Genomic DNA, 23,088 nt, shown 5'->3' with positions numbered 1-23,088 from the left:
TGTCAGATTCATCTTGGCCTGGGTAATTCACCATTTGACTTGATAATCCAGGCATGGTATGTGAAAACAGCTCCATGGAGTAATCAGTAGTATGGCCTGCGTCATCCTTCAATCTTGGTTGGGGTGAAGGACACAAGGAAAGGTGTGGTTCATGAACATGAGCCTCCAATGACGACTCAGTGCTTTTACTTTTTACAACTGAAGAAGAGGAGGCGATAGAGCTGGAGGCTGAGTCAGCAATGTAAGACAAAACTTTTTCCTGATGCTCTGCCTTTAAAAGCTGTTTGCCAACTCCTAGAAAACTAAGCGTTCGAGGCCTTATGTAGACAGACGATGACGCAGGGTCAGCACCTCCTGCATTTGGTTCTATTTTGCTCTTGCCACTACCATCAGATCCACCACCAACACCATCATTACCAGCTGCCAACCCCCGCCCAATTCCACGGCCTCTTCCACCAGCCTTCCTCATTTTTGGTAGAAATGTAGACAAAATCCAACAAACTATATAGTAATGTAAAACAAGGTACAAGGTGTCTATAGGACAGGGGAGTTTTAAGAATTTCTGCACACACTTGTGGACAGTGGACACTTGTGGATTGTGTGCGGCCCACTGATATCTGAGCGCTATGTGACACGCTCGATGGCACAGCTGCCTGTGACCAAAGTGACGAGAGGATAATGGAGATTTTGAATCTCTGCGTACACTTGTGGACAGTGGACACTTGTGGATTGTGTGCGGCCCACTGATATCTGAGCACTATGTGACACGCTCGATGGCACAGCTGCCTGTGACCAAAGTGACGAGAGGATAATGGAGATTTTGAATCTCTGCGTACACTTTTGGACACTGGACACTTGTGGATTGTGTGCGGCCCACTGATATCTGAGCGCTATGTGACACGCTCGATGGCACAGCTGCCTGTGACCAAAGTGACGAGAGGATAATGGAGATTTTGAATCTCTGCGTACACTTTTGGACACTGGACACTTGTGGATTGTGTGCGGCCCACTGATATCTGAGCGCTATGTGACACGCTCGATGGCACAGCTGCCTGTGACCAAAGTGACGAGAGGATAATGGAGATTTTGAATCTCTGCGTACACTTTTGGACACTGGACACTTGTGGATTGTGTGCGGCCCACTGATATCTGAGCGCTATGTGACACGCTCGATGGCACAGCTGCCTGTGACCAAAGTGACGAGAGGATAATGGAGATTTTGAATCTCTGCTTACACTTTTGGACACTGGACACTTGTGGATTGTGTGCGGCCCACTGATATCTGAGCGCTATGTGACACGCTCGATGGCACAGCTGCCTGTGACCAAAGTGACGAGAGGATAATGGAGATTTTGAATCTCTGCGTACACTTTTGGACACTGGACACTTGTGGATTGTGTGAGGCCTACTGATATCTGAGCGCTATGTGACACGCTCGATGGCACAGCTGCCTGTGACCAAAGTGACGAGAGGATAATGGAGATTTTGAATCTCTGCGTACACTTTTGGACACTGGACACTTGTGGATTGTGTGCGGCCCACTGATATCTGAGCGCTATGTGACACGCTCGATGGCACAGCTGCCTGTGACCAAAGTGACGAGAGGATAATGGAGATTTTGAATCTCTGCGTACACTTTTGGACACTGGACACTTGTGGATTGTGTGCGGCCCACTGATATCTGAGCGCTATGTGACACGCTCGATGGCACAGCTGCCTGTGACCAAAGTGACGAGAGGATAATGGAGATTTTGAATCTCTGCGTACACTTTTGGACACTGGACACTTGTGGATTGTGTGCGGCCCACTGATATCTGAGCGCTATGTGACACGCTCGATGGCACAGCTGCCTGTGACCAAAGTGACGAGAGGATAATGGAGATTTTGAATCTCTGCGTACACTTTTGGACACTGGACACTTGTGGATTGTGTGCGGCCCACTGATATCTGAGCGCTATGTGACACGCTCGATGGCACAGCTGCCTGTGACCAAAGTGACGAGAGGATAATGGAGATTTTGAATCTCTGCGTACACTTGTGGACAGTGGACACTTGTGGATTGTGTGCGGCCCACTGATATCTGAGCGCTATGTGACACGCTCGATGGCACAGCTGCCTGTGACCAAAGTGACGAGAGGATAATGGAGATTTTGAATCTCTGCGTACACTTTTGGACACTGGTCACTTGTGGATTGTGTGCGGCCCACTGATATCTGAGCGCTATGTGACACGCTCGATGGCACAGCTGCCTGTGACCAAAGTGACGAGAGGATAATGGAGATTTTGAATCTCTGCGTACACTTGTGGACAGTGGACACTTGTGGATTGTGTGCGGCCCACTGATATCTGAGCGCTATGTGACACGCTCGATGGCACAGCTGCCTGTGACCAAAGTGACGAGAGGATAATGGAGATTTTGAATCTCTGCGTACACTTGTGGACAGTGGACACTTGTGGATTGTGTGCGGCCCACTGATATCTGAGCGCTATGTGACACGCTCGATGGCACAGCTGCCTGTGACCAAAGTGACGAGAGGATAATGGAGATTTTGAATCTCTGCGTACACTTTTGGACACTGGACACTTGTGGATTGTGTGCGGCCCACTGATATCTGAGCGCTATGTGACACGCTCGATGGCACAGCTGCCTGTGACCAAAGTGACGAGAGGATAATGGAGATTTTGAATCTCTGCGTACACTTTTGGACACTGGACACTTGTGGATTGTGTGCGGCCCACTGATATCTGAGCGCTATGTGACACGCTCGATGGCACAGCTGCCTGTGACCAAAGTGACGAGAGGATAATGGAGATTTTGAATCTCTGCGTACACTTTTGGACACTGGACACTTGTGGATTGTGTGCGGCCCACTGATATCTGAGCGCTATGTGACACGCTCGATGGCACAGCTGCCTGTGACCAAAGTGACGAGAGGATAATGGAGATTTTGAATCTCTGCGTACACTTTTGGACACTGGACACTTGTGGATTGTGTGTGGCCCACTGATATCTGAGCGCTATGTGACATGCTCGATGGCACAGCTGCCTGTGACCAAAGTGACGAGAGGATAAGGGAGATTGGATTGCTTTTAAAAAAGCAGTTTGCGGAGCAGTGGGTAAACAGCAATGCCAGCGTGTCAGGAAGCCTTAGAAGGCAGCCCAACAACCAACACCACTGATACACCACAATATAGCCTCCCCTTGCACTGCACACACAGTGACTTGTGTGTTGTGCAGGCCAAATCGCTAGCAGCAGAAGCAGTTTTTTTGTCTTCTTCCCTGCCTAACGCTCTCCCTACAGAATCAGCAGCAACCTCTCCCTATACTAAGATCGGCAGAAGTAAGATGGCGGTCGGCGTGCACGCCCTTTTATACCCCCTGTGACGCCCACCAAAGCAAGCCAATCACTTGCATGCCCTTCTGAAAGATGGTGGTGACCCGTGCCTATGTCATCACGTTGCCCACAGTGTCCGTGGATCCTGATTGGCTGAAAAAGAGCGAAAACAAACTTTTGAAACGCGACTTTGGCGCGTAAGTCGCCGACCTCGTGGCCGACCTCATCCTAGGGTCGGGTTTCGTTTCATGAAACCCGACTTTGCCAAAAGTCTGCGACTTTTGAATTTTTTCGACCCGTTTCGCTCAACTCTAGTCTGAACACTTTCCGTACCCACTGTACATATGAGGGGCGTTCATTAATGATTTCCCCTGACCCACTTCTTTTTATCATAGGACCCTGAAACTGCACATGTGTAATGATATAAGTCTCTATAGGTTACGTGCCAATTTGCAACTCAGAACTGATAACAGTTTTGATTTTACAGGTGCTGAAGTGGTGTGAGGTTTGATAATGGACCCAGTGGAATACAAAGTAGTTATCAAGTTCCTTTACTTGAAAGGCCGCACACATTCGATGAGATGAAAGAGGTTTATGTGAGGATTCCCCATCATATGATGCAGTCAAGAACTGGCATCGTCAATTCAAATGTGGTCGGACTTTGGTGCAAACAGCTCCAATTCCGTGGCGACCCCACTCTGCTATGGTTGAACACACCATCCAGCAAGTGGAGGTCGTCATTTTCAAAAATCGTCTCGTAACCATTCGCCAAATAGCCTAAAAAGTCAAGATTAGTGTGCGGTCCATGGAAAAAATCATCCAAGACCATCTTCACATGTGTAAGGTATCCGCTCGCTGGGTTCCCAGGCTGCTCACACTTTTCCAGAAGCAGGAATGAGTCAAATGTTCTAAAGCTCTAGTGACGATGTGCCATGGAAACCAGGAGGACTTTTTCAACAGACTGATCACACAGGATGAAAGCTGGGTTCATCACTCTGATCCTGAGACTAAAGTCCAGCAGATGCAATGGAAGCATCATGACTGACCGCCTCCAAAGAAGCCATGTGCCCAACTCTCGGCAGGCATGGTCATGTTCACAGTATTTTGGGGCCAGCACAGAGTAGTATTTCCTAGCAAAGGTTACCATGATCACTGGGGCATACTATGCTTCACTGCTGCAGAAATTGTAGGAGGCTATCAAAACCAAGAGATTTGACATGCTCACCAAAGGTGTCCGCCTTCTGCAAGACAACACACCAGTTCACAACTCACATGCTGCCCAAATGGAAGCATGCTCCTGTGACTTTGAAATTTAACCGCATCCCCCTTATTCACTCGACCTCGCACCATTGGAATTCCACCTCTTTCCAACATTGAAGTTATATTTGAAGGGAAAGCATTTTCCACATGATGAGAAGACCCTGATTTCCGAAGTCAAAACATGGCTTTTGGAGCAACCTGTCGACTTCTACAAGCAAGGTGTTTACAGTTGCTTAAAGAGATGGGAGAAGTGTGTGTCCCTAGCTGGCACCTACAGTATGTAGAAAAGGGCTAATAACTGTGTCAAGTTTCATTTCTCTCAGTCCACATGAAGTGGGTCAGGGGAATCTTTAATGAAGCCCCTCATACCTGTATATCTATTCTAAAAATAAAAAAAGAGAAGAGCCAGCACTGCCAGTGGTCAGAACGCATAACATGAGATTCATATGCACATATCTTACTGCATTCAAAATGAGACATTTAGCAAAATATTGATCAATATATTGAGCCACCCCGCCACGCCAAGGCAATCTCATATGGGGGGTCCTACTCTACATTTTTATTTATTCACTGTGCCATTGCGGCCTCCTAAATGTTTTAAAAGCAAGACCATATCAAATGCAATCCATACCTGAAGCATATCTGCATCACTCCCGTGCAGCCAGATGGAGAAGGTGCAGATAAAGGCCAACCAGGTCTGAACACAGACATCTCAGGTTTGACCTCCACACACTGCCTGACCAGCAAACACAGATGAAGGGCAATGCAGGCTCAGACATGGATGCAAAAATAAATAAAGCCTGGGGCAGGGCGGGGCTGCCGAGAGTGTGCACAGCAGCCTAGATCAATCACAATAAACACAGAAAAGATGGCGAGCATGACCCAGCGTGCACGGCAACAGTGGTGGTCAGCCACAAAACCAATTTGCAATAAAAAAAGAGAAGAGCCAGCTTTTAAAACATTTAGGAGGCCGCAATGGCACAGTGAATAAATAAAAATGTAGAGTAGGACCCCCCATATGAGATTGCCTTGGTGTGGCGGGGTGGCTCAATATATTGATCAATATTTTGCTAAATGTCTCATTTTGAATGCAGTAAGATATGTGCATATGCACCTCATGTTATGCGTTCTGACCACTGGCAGTGCTGGCTCTTCTCTCTTTTTATTGCAAATTGGTTTTGTGGCTGACCACCACTGTTGCCGTGCACGCTGGGTCATGTTCGCCATCTTTTCTGTGTTTATTGTGATTGATCTAGGCTGCTGTGCACTCTCACGGCAGCCCCGCCCTGCCCCAGGCTTTATTTATTTTTGCATCCATGTCTGAGCCTGCATTGCCCTTCATCTGTGTTTGCTGGTCAGGCAGTGTGTGGAGGTCAAACCTGAGATGTCTGTGTTCAGACCTGGTTGGCCTTCATCTGCACCTGCTCCATCTGGCTGCACGGGAGTGATGCAGATATGCTTCAGGTATGGATTGCATTTGATATGGTCTTGCTTTTAAAACATTTAGGAGGCCGCAATGGCACAGTGAATAAATAAAAATGTAGAGTAGGACCCCCCATATGAGATTGCCTTGGCGTGGCGGGGTGGCTCAATATATTTATCAATATTTTGCTAAATGTCTCATTTTGAATGCAGTAAGATATGTGCATATGCACCTCATGTTATGCGTTCTGACCACTGGCAGTGCTGGCTCTTCTCTCTTTTTATTGCAAATTGGTTTTGTGGCTGACCACCACTGTTGCCGTGCACGCTGGGTCATGTTCGCCATCTTTTCTGTGTTTATTGTGATTGATCTAGGCTGCTGTGCACACTCACGGCAGCCCCGCCCTGCCCCAGGCTTTATTTATTTTTGCATCCATGTCTGAGCCTGCATTGCCCTTCATCTGTGTTTGCTGGTCAGGCAGTGTGTGGAGGTCAAACCTGAGATGTCTGTGTTCAGACCTGGTTGGCCTTCATCTGCACCTGCTCCATCTGGCTGCATGGGAGTGATGCAGATATGCTTCAGGTATGGATTGCATTTGATATGGTCTTGCTTTTAAAACATTTAGGAGGCCGCAATGGCACAGTGAATAAATAAAAATGTAGAGTAGGACCCCCCATATGAGATTGCCTTGGCATGGCGGGGTGGCTCAATATATTGATCAATATTTTGCTAAATGTCTCATTTTGAATGCAGTAAGATATGTGCATATGCACCTCATGTTATGCGTTCTGACCACTGGCAGTGCTGGCTCTTCTCTCTTTTTATTGTATATCTATTCTATCCTATTCTGATTTGTCAAGCTGTGATTTTACTGTATGCAGCTGATGAGATGTCAGGTTTTCAAGGACATGGACTCATAGATTAAAATTGGTCAGAGTGTAATCCGATTTGTTAACGGAAAACTTCAAGTTGCTTAACTGTTCACAAAAACAGTAATTTTGATCAGGGTTCCAAACGTTTTCAAGCCACTGTAAGAAACATTACCCTACACAGCTGGGCACATCAAATAAAGTGCAAGTGTAAATTTACATGGCAAAACTGCCAGTAATCATTAAGGTATCATAGAGGTACAAATTCTACAGCATGAGATGCCTAAAACTTAACTTTTAATAGACAAGGATAAAAAGTACAGTATACTTCAAATACCAATAAAACATATTTAATACGTAACACACAATATCAAAAGTGCTCGTGACGAAATTAGTGCAACGTCGTCGTCCTCACATTCCCTCTTCCACACGGCGGTCGTCGTCCTCACACTCCTTCTTCCACTACCCCATTGAAGATGTTTTAAGAAATTAAATAAAAGTTGGAATTTTTTAGACTGGTGAGTGCCACCCACTTATTCTTTATATGCTTGGACTTGCAATTTTGTGACTTCCAGGAGTCTTGCTTTATATGCCTACAGTGTTCACAGCATCAGATGCATTAAGGGTCTGTGACCCACAGGTGTACCAATGGTGCGGATTTCTTTTATGCTTGTGTGGACTGTAATTATACGTTCACCGAGTAGTGCAGTGGTATTAGATACTCAAATAAGGTCATATTGGCTAGTGTCGCCTATAGTGTGCCGGGCAGCTTCAAGAGCATGTGCCTGTATAAGAGCAGATGCAGACGGCCATAGATTCAGTCATCTGAGATAATCAGGCCAATTATGCAATGACACTATGATCAAACTCTGATCAGAGTGTAGGCACAGTGTGATTCGATTCTCTCGAATGAGAGGAAGTTGGAGAAAAAAATGTCTTCACCTTCTCCATTTCGTGAGTGTGTGGAAATCAGGCTGCACTTAGATTTCATCTGAGCTCAGTCCAATGCTCCCCACGCACTCACTGGTTTGCATGGCCTAGTGCGATCCGAATATGGGATCAAATTCGGATTCACACCAAATGTATGCTCGAACTGTCTCTGGCCAAGGTAAATATTGGACATATGAATGGCCCTATGGAATATTATTGGTCCCCATGGACAGAACATCGGATTGAACTCAGACAGCAAATACGCCTTCCTGTAGCTGCCCTTAGAGTGCCAATTTTAAGTCCCATACAACAATGGTTTTCATACAGGGGCAGTCACCAGTGGTGTAACTTGAAGCTTGTGGGCTCCAATTGGCCCCAATGCTAAGTATCCCACAGGGCTCTCAACTATCAGTTAATTAGTGGAAAAAAAAATTTCATATGTAGCAAAAGGATCTTTTGGACCCCCTTTGTCTCCAGGACCTGGCCATCAAATCTTTAGCAATCATTTGGTAAACCGTTTAACTTTGGTTGATTCCAGCGGTTTGATATAGAGTGGTAAAAATTAATCTTCCTACTATTTTTGCATAAAGTTTTCAAGCAGGTCAATAGAAAAACACAGGAGACATTTATAATAAGTCTATTTGTTTTATGGTATAGGAAGATCCAACTTATTTTAATTCTTCAGTCTTTGAATTTCTACATAACGCCAGCCATCTTACAGTCTGCTGCAGTAAAATGAAATCTTTGAAGTGGTAAATATTTCACGGGCTTTGTAATAGCACCGGCAACTATTACCAGACACATTAAAATTGTTAGAATACCTTGGGGAGTGTTTATGCAGTGAATTAATTCATGAACCACTAATTTATAAGATATGTTAAGGAACAAAACATAATTTTCCATAAGATTTCACACTTGGTTTTCCAATCATGACATAGATAGAGTTGAGCGATACCGTCCGATACTTCAAAGTATCGGATCGGAATGGATCGGCCGATCTTAAAAAAAAGTATCGGTATCGCCGATTCCGATACCGGAAGTCCCATTCAAGTCTATGGGACTTCCGGTATCGGAATAAGAAAAATCCTGTTTTTCCCTTGTACAGCCTCTCTGGGGTCTGTACGGGCCTTTCGGGGGGCTGTGCCAGCCTGCCGGGGGGTCTGTGCAGGCTCCGGTGGTCTGTGCCGGCCTGCCGGGGGGCTGTGCCGGCCTGCCGGGGGGCTGTGCAGGCTCCGGGGGGCTGTGCCGGCCTGCCGGGGGGCTGTGCAGGCTCCGGGGGGCTGTGCAGGCATCGTCCGATGGGACTACAAGTCCCATCGGGCGATGCCTGCTACCATGACAGTGATTGACACATTAGCCAATGATGGGACAGTAGTAGTCCCATCATCCGGCTAATGTGTTGAATGTAAAAAAAAAAAAAATTACATGCTACATACATACAACATGCATACTACATACATGCTACATTCATACTACATACATGCTACATTCATACTACATATATACTACATGCAACATACATACTACATACATACTACATGCAACATGCATACTACATATATACTACATGCATGCTACATACATACTACATACATACTACATATATGCTACATACATACTACATGCTACATACATACTACATATATACTACATGCATGCTACATACATACTGCATGCTACATGCATGCTACATACATACTACATACATGCTACATTCATACTACATATATACTACATGCAACATACATACTACATACATACTACATGCAACATACATACTACATATATACTACATGCATGCAACATGCATACTACATATATACTACATGCATACTACATATATGCTACATACATACTACATATATGCTACATACATACTACATATATACTACATGCATGCTACATACATACTACATATATGCTACATACATACTACATGCTACATACATACTACATATATACTACATGCATGCTACATACATACTACATGCTACATACATACTACATATATACTACATACATACCACATACATACTACATACATACTACATACATACTACATGCTACATACATACTACATATATACTACATGCATGCTACATACATACTACATGCTACATACATACCACATATATACTACATACATACTACATACAATACATTCATACAATACATACATAGACATACAGTACATATAACATAGAGTAGCATACTTACCAATACTTGTCACATTGTTCCCTGAAGCCATTGTCTTTTACGGAATAAATATTAACATAACAAACCACAAAAATACTCACCCACGATCCAAAGCAGTCCACGAGTGTGTCCCACGACGATCTTGGGTAGAGAACTGCAGCATCAGCTGTTGCTGCCGTTCTCTACGGGCTGCAGGAATCCAATGACGGAAGGTAGGTATCCTTCCGCACTGTATTCCTCCGCCACTTAAAAAAAAAAAAGTCCCTAGTCTCACTTTATGCCATTGCTGTGTGGGAAATTCTTTGCTGAATGTTTTTCCTCAATCACATTACTCTGTGCACAATATTGACAGCACTGCATGTTCTTGAAAGACTGGCCCCAACTAGATATCTAGAAATTAGTGGATCCGATGAGATATGAATTTGCCAAATTGAACAGATTTTATCAGAATTGCAGCTAATCTATTCTCCATGAACTGAATGTTCTTTATTGACTCATTAATGTCTATGCAGACCCCAGAGCATAATAAATATAAGATTTAGAAAAAAAGTATAATTAAGAGTGAAGCATAAAATCAAATGAGAATGTAAACCATGGATCAATTTGAGTGTGAATCCACACCTTGAATGACTTCAGAAAGGCATAGTGAAAGGTAGAGATGGGAAAATATATTTGAGGGGAATTAATTTTTTTTGTCAAATTTTCCAAAAATTCATATTGTAATTCTGTCCACGCAAATTCAGTAAAATGAACCATAGAGGACCAGCAAAGATTAAAAAAACTAAATCAGAAACTAATACCTCACTGCTCACCGCTCTGGCCACCCCCATTACTCAATGTTCTCCATATGGTCCTTGGCAACTCATATCGACAGTGTTCTAAAACCTCAGGTCCCTTCATATTAGGCCTGGACTTCCAGATCTGGGACATATCTTCACATGTGCATCATAAGGTTGAGGCACAGGTCATGACATCCCAACAATGTGACCTTATGTCACATATGCACTGGGACATCTTGTACCTAATCGTGGCCAGAAGTCATGACCTGGAGTGTACATTGTAAGATTGTGGCGCATATTGTCACATCTCATTGTTGTGAACTTATAATGCACATGCACAGATATGTCCCGCTCTAGACTGAAGAGGCCTAGCCATAAGAAGAGGTGTCGAGAACTGTTCAGGATCAGAGAGCAGTGGAGGTGGCCGGAAAAGTGGGCAGTGTGTAGGGACGCATACAGAAACTCAACGTGAATCGTAAAACAAAGGTACAAACCTAATTGGCAGTCAGGTTTCTTCTATTACTGTAAACAACATCATGTTTGCCATTTAACAACATGTTGTTTTTTCTGGCCAGCATTTAGTATTTTCTTATTTCTTATTCTTATTTATTTCTTTTTTTTTTCCAAATCAGAGCTCCAAATTAGTTTCATGGACACATGGGAAGATGTAATGCTCCTGCCCTGTGTGTTGTAATGGGATGCATTACTTGTTTAGAAGGCTCATGCTTCATAATAAATTTTGCTCATCCTCAGAAGTTCCAACAACTAAAATTGAAATCTAGCAATCCTTTGGACTGATGTAGTTTATACCATTTTGTGCTAATTTTGAATTCATTACAAATCGATCAGACATACAATGAGTGAATTTAACATTGATTAACATTTAAGAGGTTCTAGACAGTATGAGACTAAAACACCTTAGACATGGAAGAAAATTAAGTAATCACAAGTAGATATAAGCGTATCTGACTAAATTCAAAATCACCAAATTACTAGTATTTTACCAGGAAATTTGTTTTACAGCAATATTTTCCACTAATTAAATGTTCTCTGGTAGACTTTGATGTCTCACCAGACCTTGGAGTATAATAAATTTGACATGTGAAAAAAAACAATACCCACCTCAACACTCACATGTTCCGACACTCTCAGTGCCGCCAATGTTCACTACCTTCCCATCTGGCCTGGTGCCTCTGATTTTTTCCTCTGTAGCAAGCCAGTGTCTTCACTCTAGAATAAAACTTCTGGCTGCAACAATGTCTCAGAGGTCATGTTGTAGCTTCACAACGTGTTGTGACCTTAAAGGGCTGGTTTCAACCTGTTCAAGAGTGAAGTCACCGGCATGCAACTGCAGGGAGAAGAGGACTTGAAGACCGGATGGTGAGCAGCAGGTACTATAGTAAACGGGGAAGCTGAGGTAGGTGAGCGGTTAAGTGAGTATTAGGTTGATTTTGTCCTTTAATCTTTGGTCGGCTGTCTACAGTTTTCCAATAAAGCGGCTACAGTGGAGCAAATAGCAAAAAAATGCATATTCTGGAGAGTAAAGATTTTTGTAGAAAAATAATCAGAATTGAGAGTCCTCAGTGGTTGAAACCTTTTAATGGCTAACTGAAAAGATGGTAACACATTGCAAGCTTTCGAGACTACTCAGGTCTCTTCATCAGGCATTGACTGATGAAATGACCTGAGTAGTTTCAAAAGCTTGCAATGTGTTACCATCTTTTCAGTAGCCATTAAAAGGTATCAACCACTGAGGACTCTCAATTCTGAATATTTTTCTATCTACTGGCTAACACAGTAGAAAGATATACATCTTTCCTGTATCAAAATGGAAAATTTTTGTAAAAATTCAAGTAGAATTTAATTCCACTAGAAAAAAATGTGTCCATCTCTAGATATAACTTTTCAACTCTAATGTGAAAGAGCACCTCTACTGCTGCAATAATTTTCCTACTGGTGATTTTTTTTTTTTTAACACAACCTCAAGATGTTTTTAAAAAATCAAAAAACTGTCCTAACATCACTTTTCCATCACCATTGCCAATCCAAAATGGCCCATTATTCCACTGCTCTCTACTTCCGATATTATCCCGACTCATGGGCATGTGCCCACAATAGCCAAATGCTGATGGCGGCATTGACTCCACATTTGTAAGTTATCTCTACAGCGAAAGCCAGAGACTGATGAAGGACAAGGCAGCATAGGAACGGCAGCAGTGGAAGATTGGTCAGTTTAATAGTGCTTTATTTTCAAAGCCATTTCGAGGTCATAGACTATTTGTTCCAGAGCAGCAAAAAAGAAAACCACTTAACGCCAACAAAAAAATCCATCATAATTTTCATAAAACATATAAAAAAGAATAAATAGTATAGAGATACACATCTTAATTTTTAATAAATAAATGGGAAGAGTTTTAATATTTTAATTATATTTCATTTTTCTATTTAAGTTCAATTTGACAGCATAAACCTGTAACATATCCAAAATGTAGTCTACCATTATTAAATAAAAGAAAAATGTACTAAAAAATCCAATCACATATCAATATCGAATTTCACAACTTAATTTCTGTTACTGTAAAGAAAAACCTTTTCCAATACTTCACAATTCCTGCCAACCTTGTCTAGTCTAACATGGTAGACCGATGAAAACACATCGTAAAACAAAATGCTTTTATAAGTTTCTTTTTGAAAATTTTACCGCTTTTACAATTCATTTCGACTGCCTAATAGCAAATCACAGCATAATCTGACACACAAAGAGAGCCAAGTGTCCTGCTCTTCAGACAATCACAGCCAAATACCATTGCATCTTACCTCCACCATTCTTGTAGCAAAGATAGGGAAATCTCCAAACATTTCCAAGTCCAATAATTTCCCCTGCCACGGACAAGACAAATTCCACCTTATTGTTCCAGTGGCCTCTTTCCTTGACTTTTTTGTCATTGCTGTGTACCAGGTTGGAGCTTGAAGCTTCAGCATCCAGGGCATCCTCAGGTTTGCCATTAATTACAGGAATAGTCTTCTCAGCTGTCATTGTTGTTGCTCAACCTACCGGCAGGAAACATACCCTATAATTAGATTACCAATCAATATTTTTTGCATTTTTTTTATTTTTTTTTACCTTTAAGGATAAATTAATAATGCATTTTCCAAAAAAAAAAATCTCAAGCCCTCCACCCCATCCAATAAATTAGGATTGTTTAGTATCTACTTACAAACCAATCACTTGCTCGATTCTTCTACTTCTTAATTTTTACAGCAATTTTAGGTCAAAAATTCATTGCAAATAATCTCCCCGCATTTACAGTTTGCCTACAGGCTTTTCGATCCAAATAATTTGCTCCCAATTATCCGTGAAGTACAAGTTTGTAGAACAATAGACGTGACATGTTATGCATGCCTTCCCTATAAATTACCGGACGAGACCATGTACAACCTGCGCGCTTGTCTCCGTTGCCCAATCCAGGCTACGACAATGTGTTTTTGTTTATAGATTTTCTTCGCTGCTCTTACAGTCTTGAAGATCTAAGGTTCCTCGGAATAAAATGCTGCTCCTCGGGCAATAAAACTGCTAAAACACTGCAACAAATAGAAATTAAAAGATTCTTACCAAAGTGTGACGATAACAGTGTATGGTAGTAATGATGTTCCTGTTCCTGTTATCCATAAAATGGATAATTTGCAAATGTTCTCTCTTTGCAGGAGTGATCTGATGGCAGCCTCCCTCTCCTCACTCCCCCTCCTCTTCCTCTCCCCCTTCTCTGAGACGATCCATCTCACTCAGTAGCTCTCTTATCTAGCGATTACATCTAAGGTGCTCAGTGGTTAAACACGGAGCGAAACCTATTTTCATCGAATCAATATAGGGAATGCATAACAAAGCATGAGTATTTTTTTGCTACTAAGATTCTGTGCATATGATATGTATAGAATATTTTGCATTACTAACATGTGGCTTGCAATAAAATTAGACATAAATAAATATATAAAAAATAATATAATTGCAATGTTGTACTAATGGTCATTTGCATGGAATATATTACCAACATACATGCCAATAAAGTATGCCATATGCTAAAAGGTTGAAACACAGAACAACACAGTATAACAAACGTATAAAAATACTCTGCTGTAAAAAAGTAACAGTAAACAGCAAGTGCTAGTAAAAAGATGATAACAAAACAGAGTATTTGGTTGATACGTTTTTTGCAAAAAATGTATACTAAGCCGCTATACCAAACGTTATGGTATACCCATATCTGAGCAGTCCCTAACCGATGTATTTAAAAACCTGACTTTTCTTACTTTTGACTCTGCATAAACTCTTACTGTTTCTCTTATTCATTCTCGTCTCGACTATTGTAACTCTCTTCTAATCGGTCTCCCTCTTACAAAACTCTCCCCTCTCCAATCTGTCTTGAATGCTGCAGCCAGGATCATATTCCTCACCAATCGTTACACCGATGCCTCTACCTTGTGCCAGTCATTACACTGGCTACCCATCCACTCCAGAATTCAGTATAAACTTATTACCCTCACCCACAAAGCCCTCCATGGCTCAGCACCACCCTACATCTCCTCCCTTGTTTCAGTATACCACCCTACCCGCGCCCTCCGTTCTGCTGATGACCTGAGGTTAGTATCCTCAATAGTCAGAACCTCCCACTCCCGTCTCCAAGACTTTACATGTGCCGCGCCAATTCTTTGGAATGCACTTCCCAGGTCAATACGATTAGTCCCCAATCCCCACAATTTTAAGCGTGTCCTGAAAACGCATTTATTCAGACTGGCCTATCGCCTCAACACATTAACCTAACCTATCCCTGTGTGGCAGAGCCAAAAATTTTACCATAACCAGGTTCCCAGCATCATGTTCCCACATGCTTTATGCATCCATTAGCCCTCTGTGTCTGTACTGTTACACACTTAACATTATGGCTGGTCCATACAATCAGGGCAACTGTTACCACCCACCTTTCGTGTCTACCTCTTTCCTCATAGACTGTAAGCTTGCGAGCAGGGCCCTCACTCCTCTTGGTATTTGTTATAATCTACTGTATGTGATTATTGTTATGCTGTAATGTCTATTGTCTGTACAAATCCCCTCTGAAATGTAAAGTGCTGCGGAATATGTCGGCGCTATAAAAATAAAATTTATTATTATTATTATTATTACCTGACCATATGAATAGTACCTATATGAGCAGGATTCAGAAAGGTAATGTCCGATGTGGACACGCTATAGAGGACGGCTTATGTGTGCACAGCCCACAAGGGAGGGGTGGAGACCTCCCTAATCTTGCAGAAGCTATATGCTAAAAGGCGTTTTCTTAGCATAAATATGGCCATTATATATCAAGATTCTGACGCTTTAACTGTATTGAGAAGTGCAATAAAGAACTGTACACAAAAAGGTATTGTGGTAAGCTGTTTAAGTCAATGACAGACTTAAGTCAATGACAGACTTAAGCAACGATACAAGCAAATATAGCGCTTATAGGCAAACAATTGCTTTTACCCACTCATACTTTCAGCTGGACTGTTTAAACAATCCCACCAAACATAAAATCAGACTCTAGATACCATACCATAGATATATAAGAGAGATATATTTAGACCACTGGCGGACACAGAAAGAAGAAGGGCTAAGTGCAAGAACAATATATGGGCCCTTTGCAGTCTAATAGGTTAAATCCACTCTGCCAAATCTCCACCAGCATCGGCTCCTGTGATGTCTGCTTCTGTCAGCCGGCGCCATTCTCAGAGAAGAGACGCTGGAATTAGAAGCTCTGGACAGTGCAAGCTTTGTCCAGCCACTGAGGTTAGAGTGGCCGAGACCTGTATTGCCACTCAGTTTGAGAATATGGGTGTATGTTGTTGTGAGCTCATCTGTTCATTCATCTTTTGTGTCTGAGGATCTCCCTCTTCTGGTGAAGGAAGGTAGTGAGGCTGATTACCAAACACCTGATCAGGTGGATGGTGACTGGGTAACGGGAAATTCTGACTGGATATAAGGCAGCCGACACCCTTCTGAGTCGCTGGTGATTTCTCTGCTGGATTCTTGGAGACCAGTCTGATTCCTGCTTCCCAAAGATAAGTTTTTGCTCTGCTATTGAACTTATTAGTTTTGGTTTTGTTTACCTTGTTTTTTGGAGTTCAGCCATCCCCGGCCGGGGGTGTGCTGGATTCTTTTTCCTTGATCAGTGTTCTCTTTTGCTCTGCTTCCAGAATATTCTGAGTGCTGATATAGGGTTTGAAGTCTAGTGACTTCAGGGTCCTTTTTGCTTATCAGTTGTGTTGGTAATATTTTTTAGCAGGGTTTTCTCGGATTGCAGACAGCAGTTTTTCTATCCTGTCCTTTTTAGTTAGCTTGGGCCCCATCGTTTGCTCTACCTATCTTTCTATCTGTGTTAGTGTTTTCATCTTGCTTCACCGTCATTATATGTTGGGGGCTGCCTGTTGCTTTGGGGTCTGCTCTGGGGCAGTCAGTTTTTTCCCTTTTCTCTCTTTAGGCTTATGTAGATCTCCAGCTGTGACGAGGTGTCTAGGATCACCGTAGGAACACTCCACGGCTACTGCTAGTTGTGTGATAGGATTAGGGGTCTGCAATCCGCTAGTTTCCAACCTCTCTGATTTTCTGGGCTGAGCTTGTGTTTTGCTTTTTCCTCCTCGTTGACTCAATCATAACAGTATGTACTGCCCAGCTGGAGTTTTTAACTCCCTTCTCCAAGCCAATTGGAGAGCACCACACCTTACTTAAGCTTCCAGCTTAATGCTGAAAAATGCCAGATATAGCCTTGTTCTCCTCTGGTTCAAGTCCTGTTAGTTCAGCTCCAGTATCGTGCATTTGTTTCCTGACCTTTTACTGATTGTTCTTGCATCTTCCAATTTTTTACATTTCCTGCCCTTAGTTTCTGACCCAGCTACCTGACCCCTCTTGTCAGCCTGCACCACTGTACAGAAGCTTATTCCTCTCTGTATCTTCACCACTGCAATTTTGCATAATTTTAAAGGTGCAATGACTTCTACATATTTATGTACTAGAGGTGTCGGTCATTTATCAAATGATTAGGGGACAGAACCAATTCTAAATGTTAAAGGGGTTGTCCACTACTTGGTAAAGCCCCTTCTTGATCAAAATGTTTGGACCAGATAAACTGAAAAAGTTTATACTCACCTCCTGTGCCAACGACATTCCAGCGGAGTCAGTACTCATATTTTCGGGGCTGTCGTGTAGGTGTATGATACATGGTGCCCAGCGCCCGCTCAGCGCTGGTTTCACTGTCCCTGCCTTTTGGACATTTTGAACAAGAAAAGGAAGTCCAGGCTGCAGCTGATCTCTGACATCCTCTTCATGTTCAAAATGTCTGAAGGCAGGGATAGAGACACCAGCACTCATTGGGTTCTAGGCGCCACGTGTCATGACAACCACACGGAAGACCCTGGAATGTGATGTGCTGACACTGCTGGAATGGTGCTGGCACGGGAGGTGAGGATAAGCTTTTTTATCACAGCCAAACATTTAGATCAAGAAGCGGTTGTCCTAGTAGAGGACAACCCCTTTAATGCCCATTTCTTATTGACCAAATAGCCACAGGTCTGAGGAACTTTCAATAACATAAAGATGGTGACAGCACTCTTTAGAAGTTGTTTGCACTTTCAAAAATGTATTACTGCACTTCAGATGCACAATAATTCAGGTGGTATATTACACTATAGAGTCCGTGAAACTAGCTAAATGTGCCATACTCATCAGTAGTCACCCTTGTGGATATGCTGCAGGCCATTCCTGATATTACTGTAAAAGCACATCATTGGATGTTTGTCCAATGGGATGCTGCAACTAATCACAGGCAGCAGCAGTCTGGTAACAAATGACAGGTGAGTTGTGATGTCACCAGTGTGAGCACAGACCATAGAGCCGAATGCACTGGATCCATGGGGGTGACACCAGGTATGTAACACATTTAGGTATTATGAAACAAGCTAAGCTGGGGGGAAAAATTGTGTTTAGCCAGGGAAACCCATTTAAACTTTTTACCTAACATCTATTATATATGAAAGTGGACTTGAGACTAGAGATTTAACTTTAATAGGTGCAGTGGAAGCAGTCACTACCAGGACCTGAAGCTTATAAGGAACTGAAAAGTCCCCATGGCCCATATGGGAACACAAAGACTATTAAGGTCCTGCAATATTTGGATACCCTGTTGGAGATTTTGCATTGGAGACAAGGGCAACAAGTCAGCCCACCTTTCAAATTCCGCAAGGGGTGAAGATCTTAGATCTGTCTCAATCCATGTAGCATAACCTGAGAAGGAACAAACAAGGGAGGAGGTTATCATAAAGGGAATTTTAAAAAACACTAGTGATTGTTTCTGCTGTGCTATAATTTCCACTAAATTTATCAAAGCATCACTGTCATGATCAAGTCTGGGTTTTGAGTCCTGTCTGCCCTTTTCCCGGGCTGATCATGTCAAGGGTTAACTTTGCCTGGCCTCATTTTGGGTTCAGGTTTGCTATTTCTTTCTGCTACATCGGAACTACAAGGCTCAGCTAGAAAGCTGGAGGCTGAGGTAACTTCAAGTGCTTCAGCCAAATCCACAAACATTCCTCAGAAAGGCAGCAGTAGAAATAAAGGACCCGGGGCCTGACCCACGTCTCCCGGTGTGATCCGTGGCTGCCGGCTTAGGACACTGCTTGTGAAGGCGCAGGGCAGGAAGTAAGGGAGAGATCAGTGCAGAGATACGGCCTAGAGAGGAGACACAAGGAGGAGTCTTGAACAGATCTACCTGGGAGTTTGCTGGACCCCTCCCTCGGAGGACACAGTACCAAGCGGGTCATCATGTGCACAAGGCTTGTGAGTAAAAAACCCAGAAACTGCACCCAACTGTGTCCTTGGTGTCATTTACAACTTGCCTGCCATATACTGCTTTCACCACCACCGTCACCGGCTCTACTACCCTGGGACACAGCTCTGCCCGTGGAGAGCTTCACCATCTTGGCTGCTTTAACACCGTCCCAGAGGATCTGCATAGCAGCGTCAGCTTCCCTAGCTGAGTACCACGGGTGGCGCCATGATTCCCCTTTTTCCAATTAATTATCCCACCATCTTTCCCCTCATTTGAACTTCCATCTTCTTTAATGGACGCCCAGGGCCACCGACCTGGTCACTATCACCACCGTGACATAACTCCCCCTTAAAAGAGCCTGAAAGGCCTGGTACCGAGTAACCCCTGACCATGCGGGGCGCTCCATTTTGGCATCACAAACAGGATCATCGAGCTCAGCAAAGCTGGGTAATTGGAGCTCGGCAAAGCTGGGTACCTAGAGCCTGGCAAAGCTGGGTACTGTGTCATGTCAGTGTCATGCCAGTTATATTTTCTGCCTACGGCGAGAGTATCTGACTCTGGTGGTACCCTGATTTGTCCTGCTGCGCTTTCTGACCTTGCCTGTATCTGTTCCTCCCTCTCTGCCAGTCCCATGCTAGTGCTTCCTGATTGCTTTTGGATTTCCCGGTATTTGACTTGGTTTAGACTCTGACTTGACTTTGCCTCTTGTCCCTGGTACTTCTGCCTTTTGTCTGGTATTGACCCTTTGGCTCTCTATTGACTCTGTGCTTGCTTTTTCCCTTGGTACTGCGTGACGGTCTAGGTTTTCACTTGGCTTGTTTGACTATTCTGTTGCCACCTGGTGGTGGCTACGCTGCAGCACTGCAGGTCTGCTCTTGCAGACTTGTTACTATCCTTCCCCTCTATTGCCATCTAGTGGAGGTTGTAGGTCTTTTTTATTATTATAAAATCCTTTACGACGTTACAAAATAAAACACAACAGAACAAACATAGAACAAAAACTCCAATCAGAAACAATATGACAAAATCAGACACAAACACAAAGAAATAAACCAGAAATGGAAACAATAAGGGAAATTCTCGACCTACAAAACGGGAAAAGAAAATTAAATTAAAGAAACAAGAAATTAAAAACTAAAAAAAACGAAAAAGGAACAAAATTACAATAATTACACCAGCACCCCCTTAAAATAATAAATAAATAAAATCATGTAAAACCCCCGACCCAGCTCCATTCACACTATTATATACAACCCTGAACTACATTTACACCGTCCTATATACAATACTATATACACTATATACAATATAAACATATGACACCAGACCGAATATTGTACAAGACACCAGAACACACCTAATACCCTCTGGTCCCACTGCCTTACCTCACAGCCTCCCCCTTACACCGCCACATTCAGACTTACGACAAACCTAATTACAAACATAGTATACAAAATTAACAAAATTTATATATTTTTCCTTTTTTTTTTTTTTTTTTTTTCCTTTTTTTGGGATTTTTTTTTTTTTTTTTAACACTATATATAAAACACACATCTACTCTATCTATCCCACCACCCCTGATCCAGCTCTGGCCACAAAGTTCAGGATTTCTCCGAGCTAGGATCAGGCCCCAAAGTTTTTCCCCAGGCGGGGCCTGGACCAGGCCAGATCAGTCTCTTATCACCGCTGTTGAAAACCCCCCATCCCCCCAATCCCCCCACCCAACCTAACTAAGACCCTCTATTATACACAATATATACAATACATACATTACGCTATATACAATATATACATAAACCAACGTTACAGAACATAACCTACGTACTCACCACTTAAGGCTCAAGTTCGATGCTTGCAAACCTTCTATTCAGGAGACTGAAATTCAAAACAAAACTCTAGAGTGAAAAGGCATCAGCCCACCACCAGGATATAGGAGTACTAACGGACTAAGGCACCCCGAAGGAGAAACCCCTCCAGAGATGGGCCGCCCTCCGGGCACCCAGTCTTTCATACTCCAGAGAACGGACCTTCACCAGGGCACCTAGGATGCTGCTATAAACTTCGTCTACACGGAGGATTTTACTCTGCGTCGAAACTAAAACTTGTGCGTTCCACGTGAAGTACCTGACCACTGCGCTGACTATAAATAAAGTGACTCTGTCCCTTCTCCCGAGGTCTCCGAACGCTCCATAGGCCCACCCGGCATAGGACAGAGTAGCCAGCCGCGGCCAACCAATGGAAGCTCCCACCCTGTTGTACACCTCTGTATTAAAGGGACAATGAAGCAGGAAGTGCTCCATGCTTTCCAGCATGTTAGCACAAGCCTCACGGGGGCAATTCCTGTCCTCGGAGCTCCTGTACTTCAGATTGTCCCTCACATACAACTTACCTTGGAAGCAGCGCCAAGTCAAGTCCCAGTACTTCTTGGGGATCCTATTAGAATTTAACAAACTCAACCCAACCTCTAGATCCCGACTTGGGCAGTCCTTGAGGACCAATGGACTCTGAAAATGCGAAAGCAAGACCCGCATGTCGAGGAGTTTCCTCGGGAGGGACCTCACCTCCCACATTCCCAGACCCCACCGGCGCATCATCTTCAGAACCGGGGTAACATAAGCCGGGAGATGCCCATGCGGTGTGCGAAGATCCTTCAATCTTCCCCCTGTCTCCCATTCCTGGAAGAAAGGCTGAAACCATCCCTTGCAGGAGAATACCCACGGAGGAGCCCTCTCTTTCCAGAGGTTTGCCACGTTGACCTTCAAAAAGGTGTTCACTAGGAACACCACGGGGTTCACCATATTCAACCCCCCTAGTCTCCTCGTGCGGTAAGTGACCTCTCGCTTGACTAGGTTCAGTCTATTCCCCCATAACATCTGAAAGAACAGACTGTAGACCCGAGTCCAGAGAGGCTCTGGCAAGACACAGACGCTGCCCAGGTAGATTAGTAAGGGGAGCAGGAAAGCTTTGCACAGGCCAACCCTTTCCCTCAGGGTCAAAGACCAACCCTTCCATTGGTCCACTTTTTGAGCGACACCTTTGATTCTGCCTTCCCAGTTTTTCGTGGGGTAATCACCCTGACCAAATTCGATGCCTAGGACTTTGGCGTGTTCTTGGGGTTCGGGGAGGGTGTCCGGAAGATCAAACCCGGGATCCCCGCCTCCCAGCCAGAGACTCTCACACTTGTCCTGGTTGACCTTGGACCCGGAAGCCTCCGAGTAGCTCTCCACTTCTGACATCACCACCATCGCCTCCTCTTGCGAAGAAACAAAAACGGTGACATCGTCCGCATAGGCCACTACCCTCAGGATAGCCTCTGGCGCCACCCCGCCCATCCCCACCCCCGCCAACGGTCCACACTCGATCCTTCTGAGGAAGGGATCGATCGCAAACGCGTACAGCAATGGGCTAAGAGGGCAGCCCTGACGGACACCAGATCCTACC

The 23,088-nt window shown here is 43.7% G+C and overlaps 1 protein-coding gene and 1 long non-coding RNA gene across 2 annotated transcripts in view; one reads left to right on the top strand and one right to left on the bottom strand.

Annotated features, from left to right (window-relative positions):
- Positions 1–14,832, bottom strand: part of SLC6A11 (solute carrier family 6 member 11) — a 325,430-nt gene extending 310,598 nt beyond the window's left edge. The window contains exons 1-2 of the mRNA XM_073574234.1: positions 14,406–14,832; positions 13,610–13,843 (exon numbers count right to left, since the gene is read on the bottom strand). Coding sequence (XP_073430335.1) covers positions 13,610–13,829 — 220 coding nt within the window. The 5' untranslated portion in view covers positions 13,830–13,843; positions 14,406–14,832. The remainder of the gene's footprint in view (positions 1–13,609; positions 13,844–14,405) is intronic.
- LOC141088240 (uncharacterized) overlaps positions 12,158–23,088 on the top strand; it is a 215,129-nt gene continuing 204,198 nt past the window's right edge. Inside the window, exon 1 of the long non-coding RNA XR_012231859.1 lies at positions 12,158–12,209. This is a non-coding gene — a long non-coding RNA (uncharacterized lncRNA). The remainder of the gene's footprint in view (positions 12,210–23,088) is intronic.

This window comes from Dendrobates tinctorius, unplaced genomic scaffold, assembly GCF_039654945.1.
Source record: "Dendrobates tinctorius isolate UK_male_01 unplaced genomic scaffold, ASM3965494v1 ptg000038l, whole genome shotgun sequence".
Lineage (NCBI taxonomy): Eukaryota > Metazoa > Chordata > Amphibia > Anura > Dendrobatidae > Dendrobates > Dendrobates tinctorius.
Note: the sequence above shows the minus strand (reverse complement) of the source record. Positions and strands in the feature narration are given on the sequence as shown.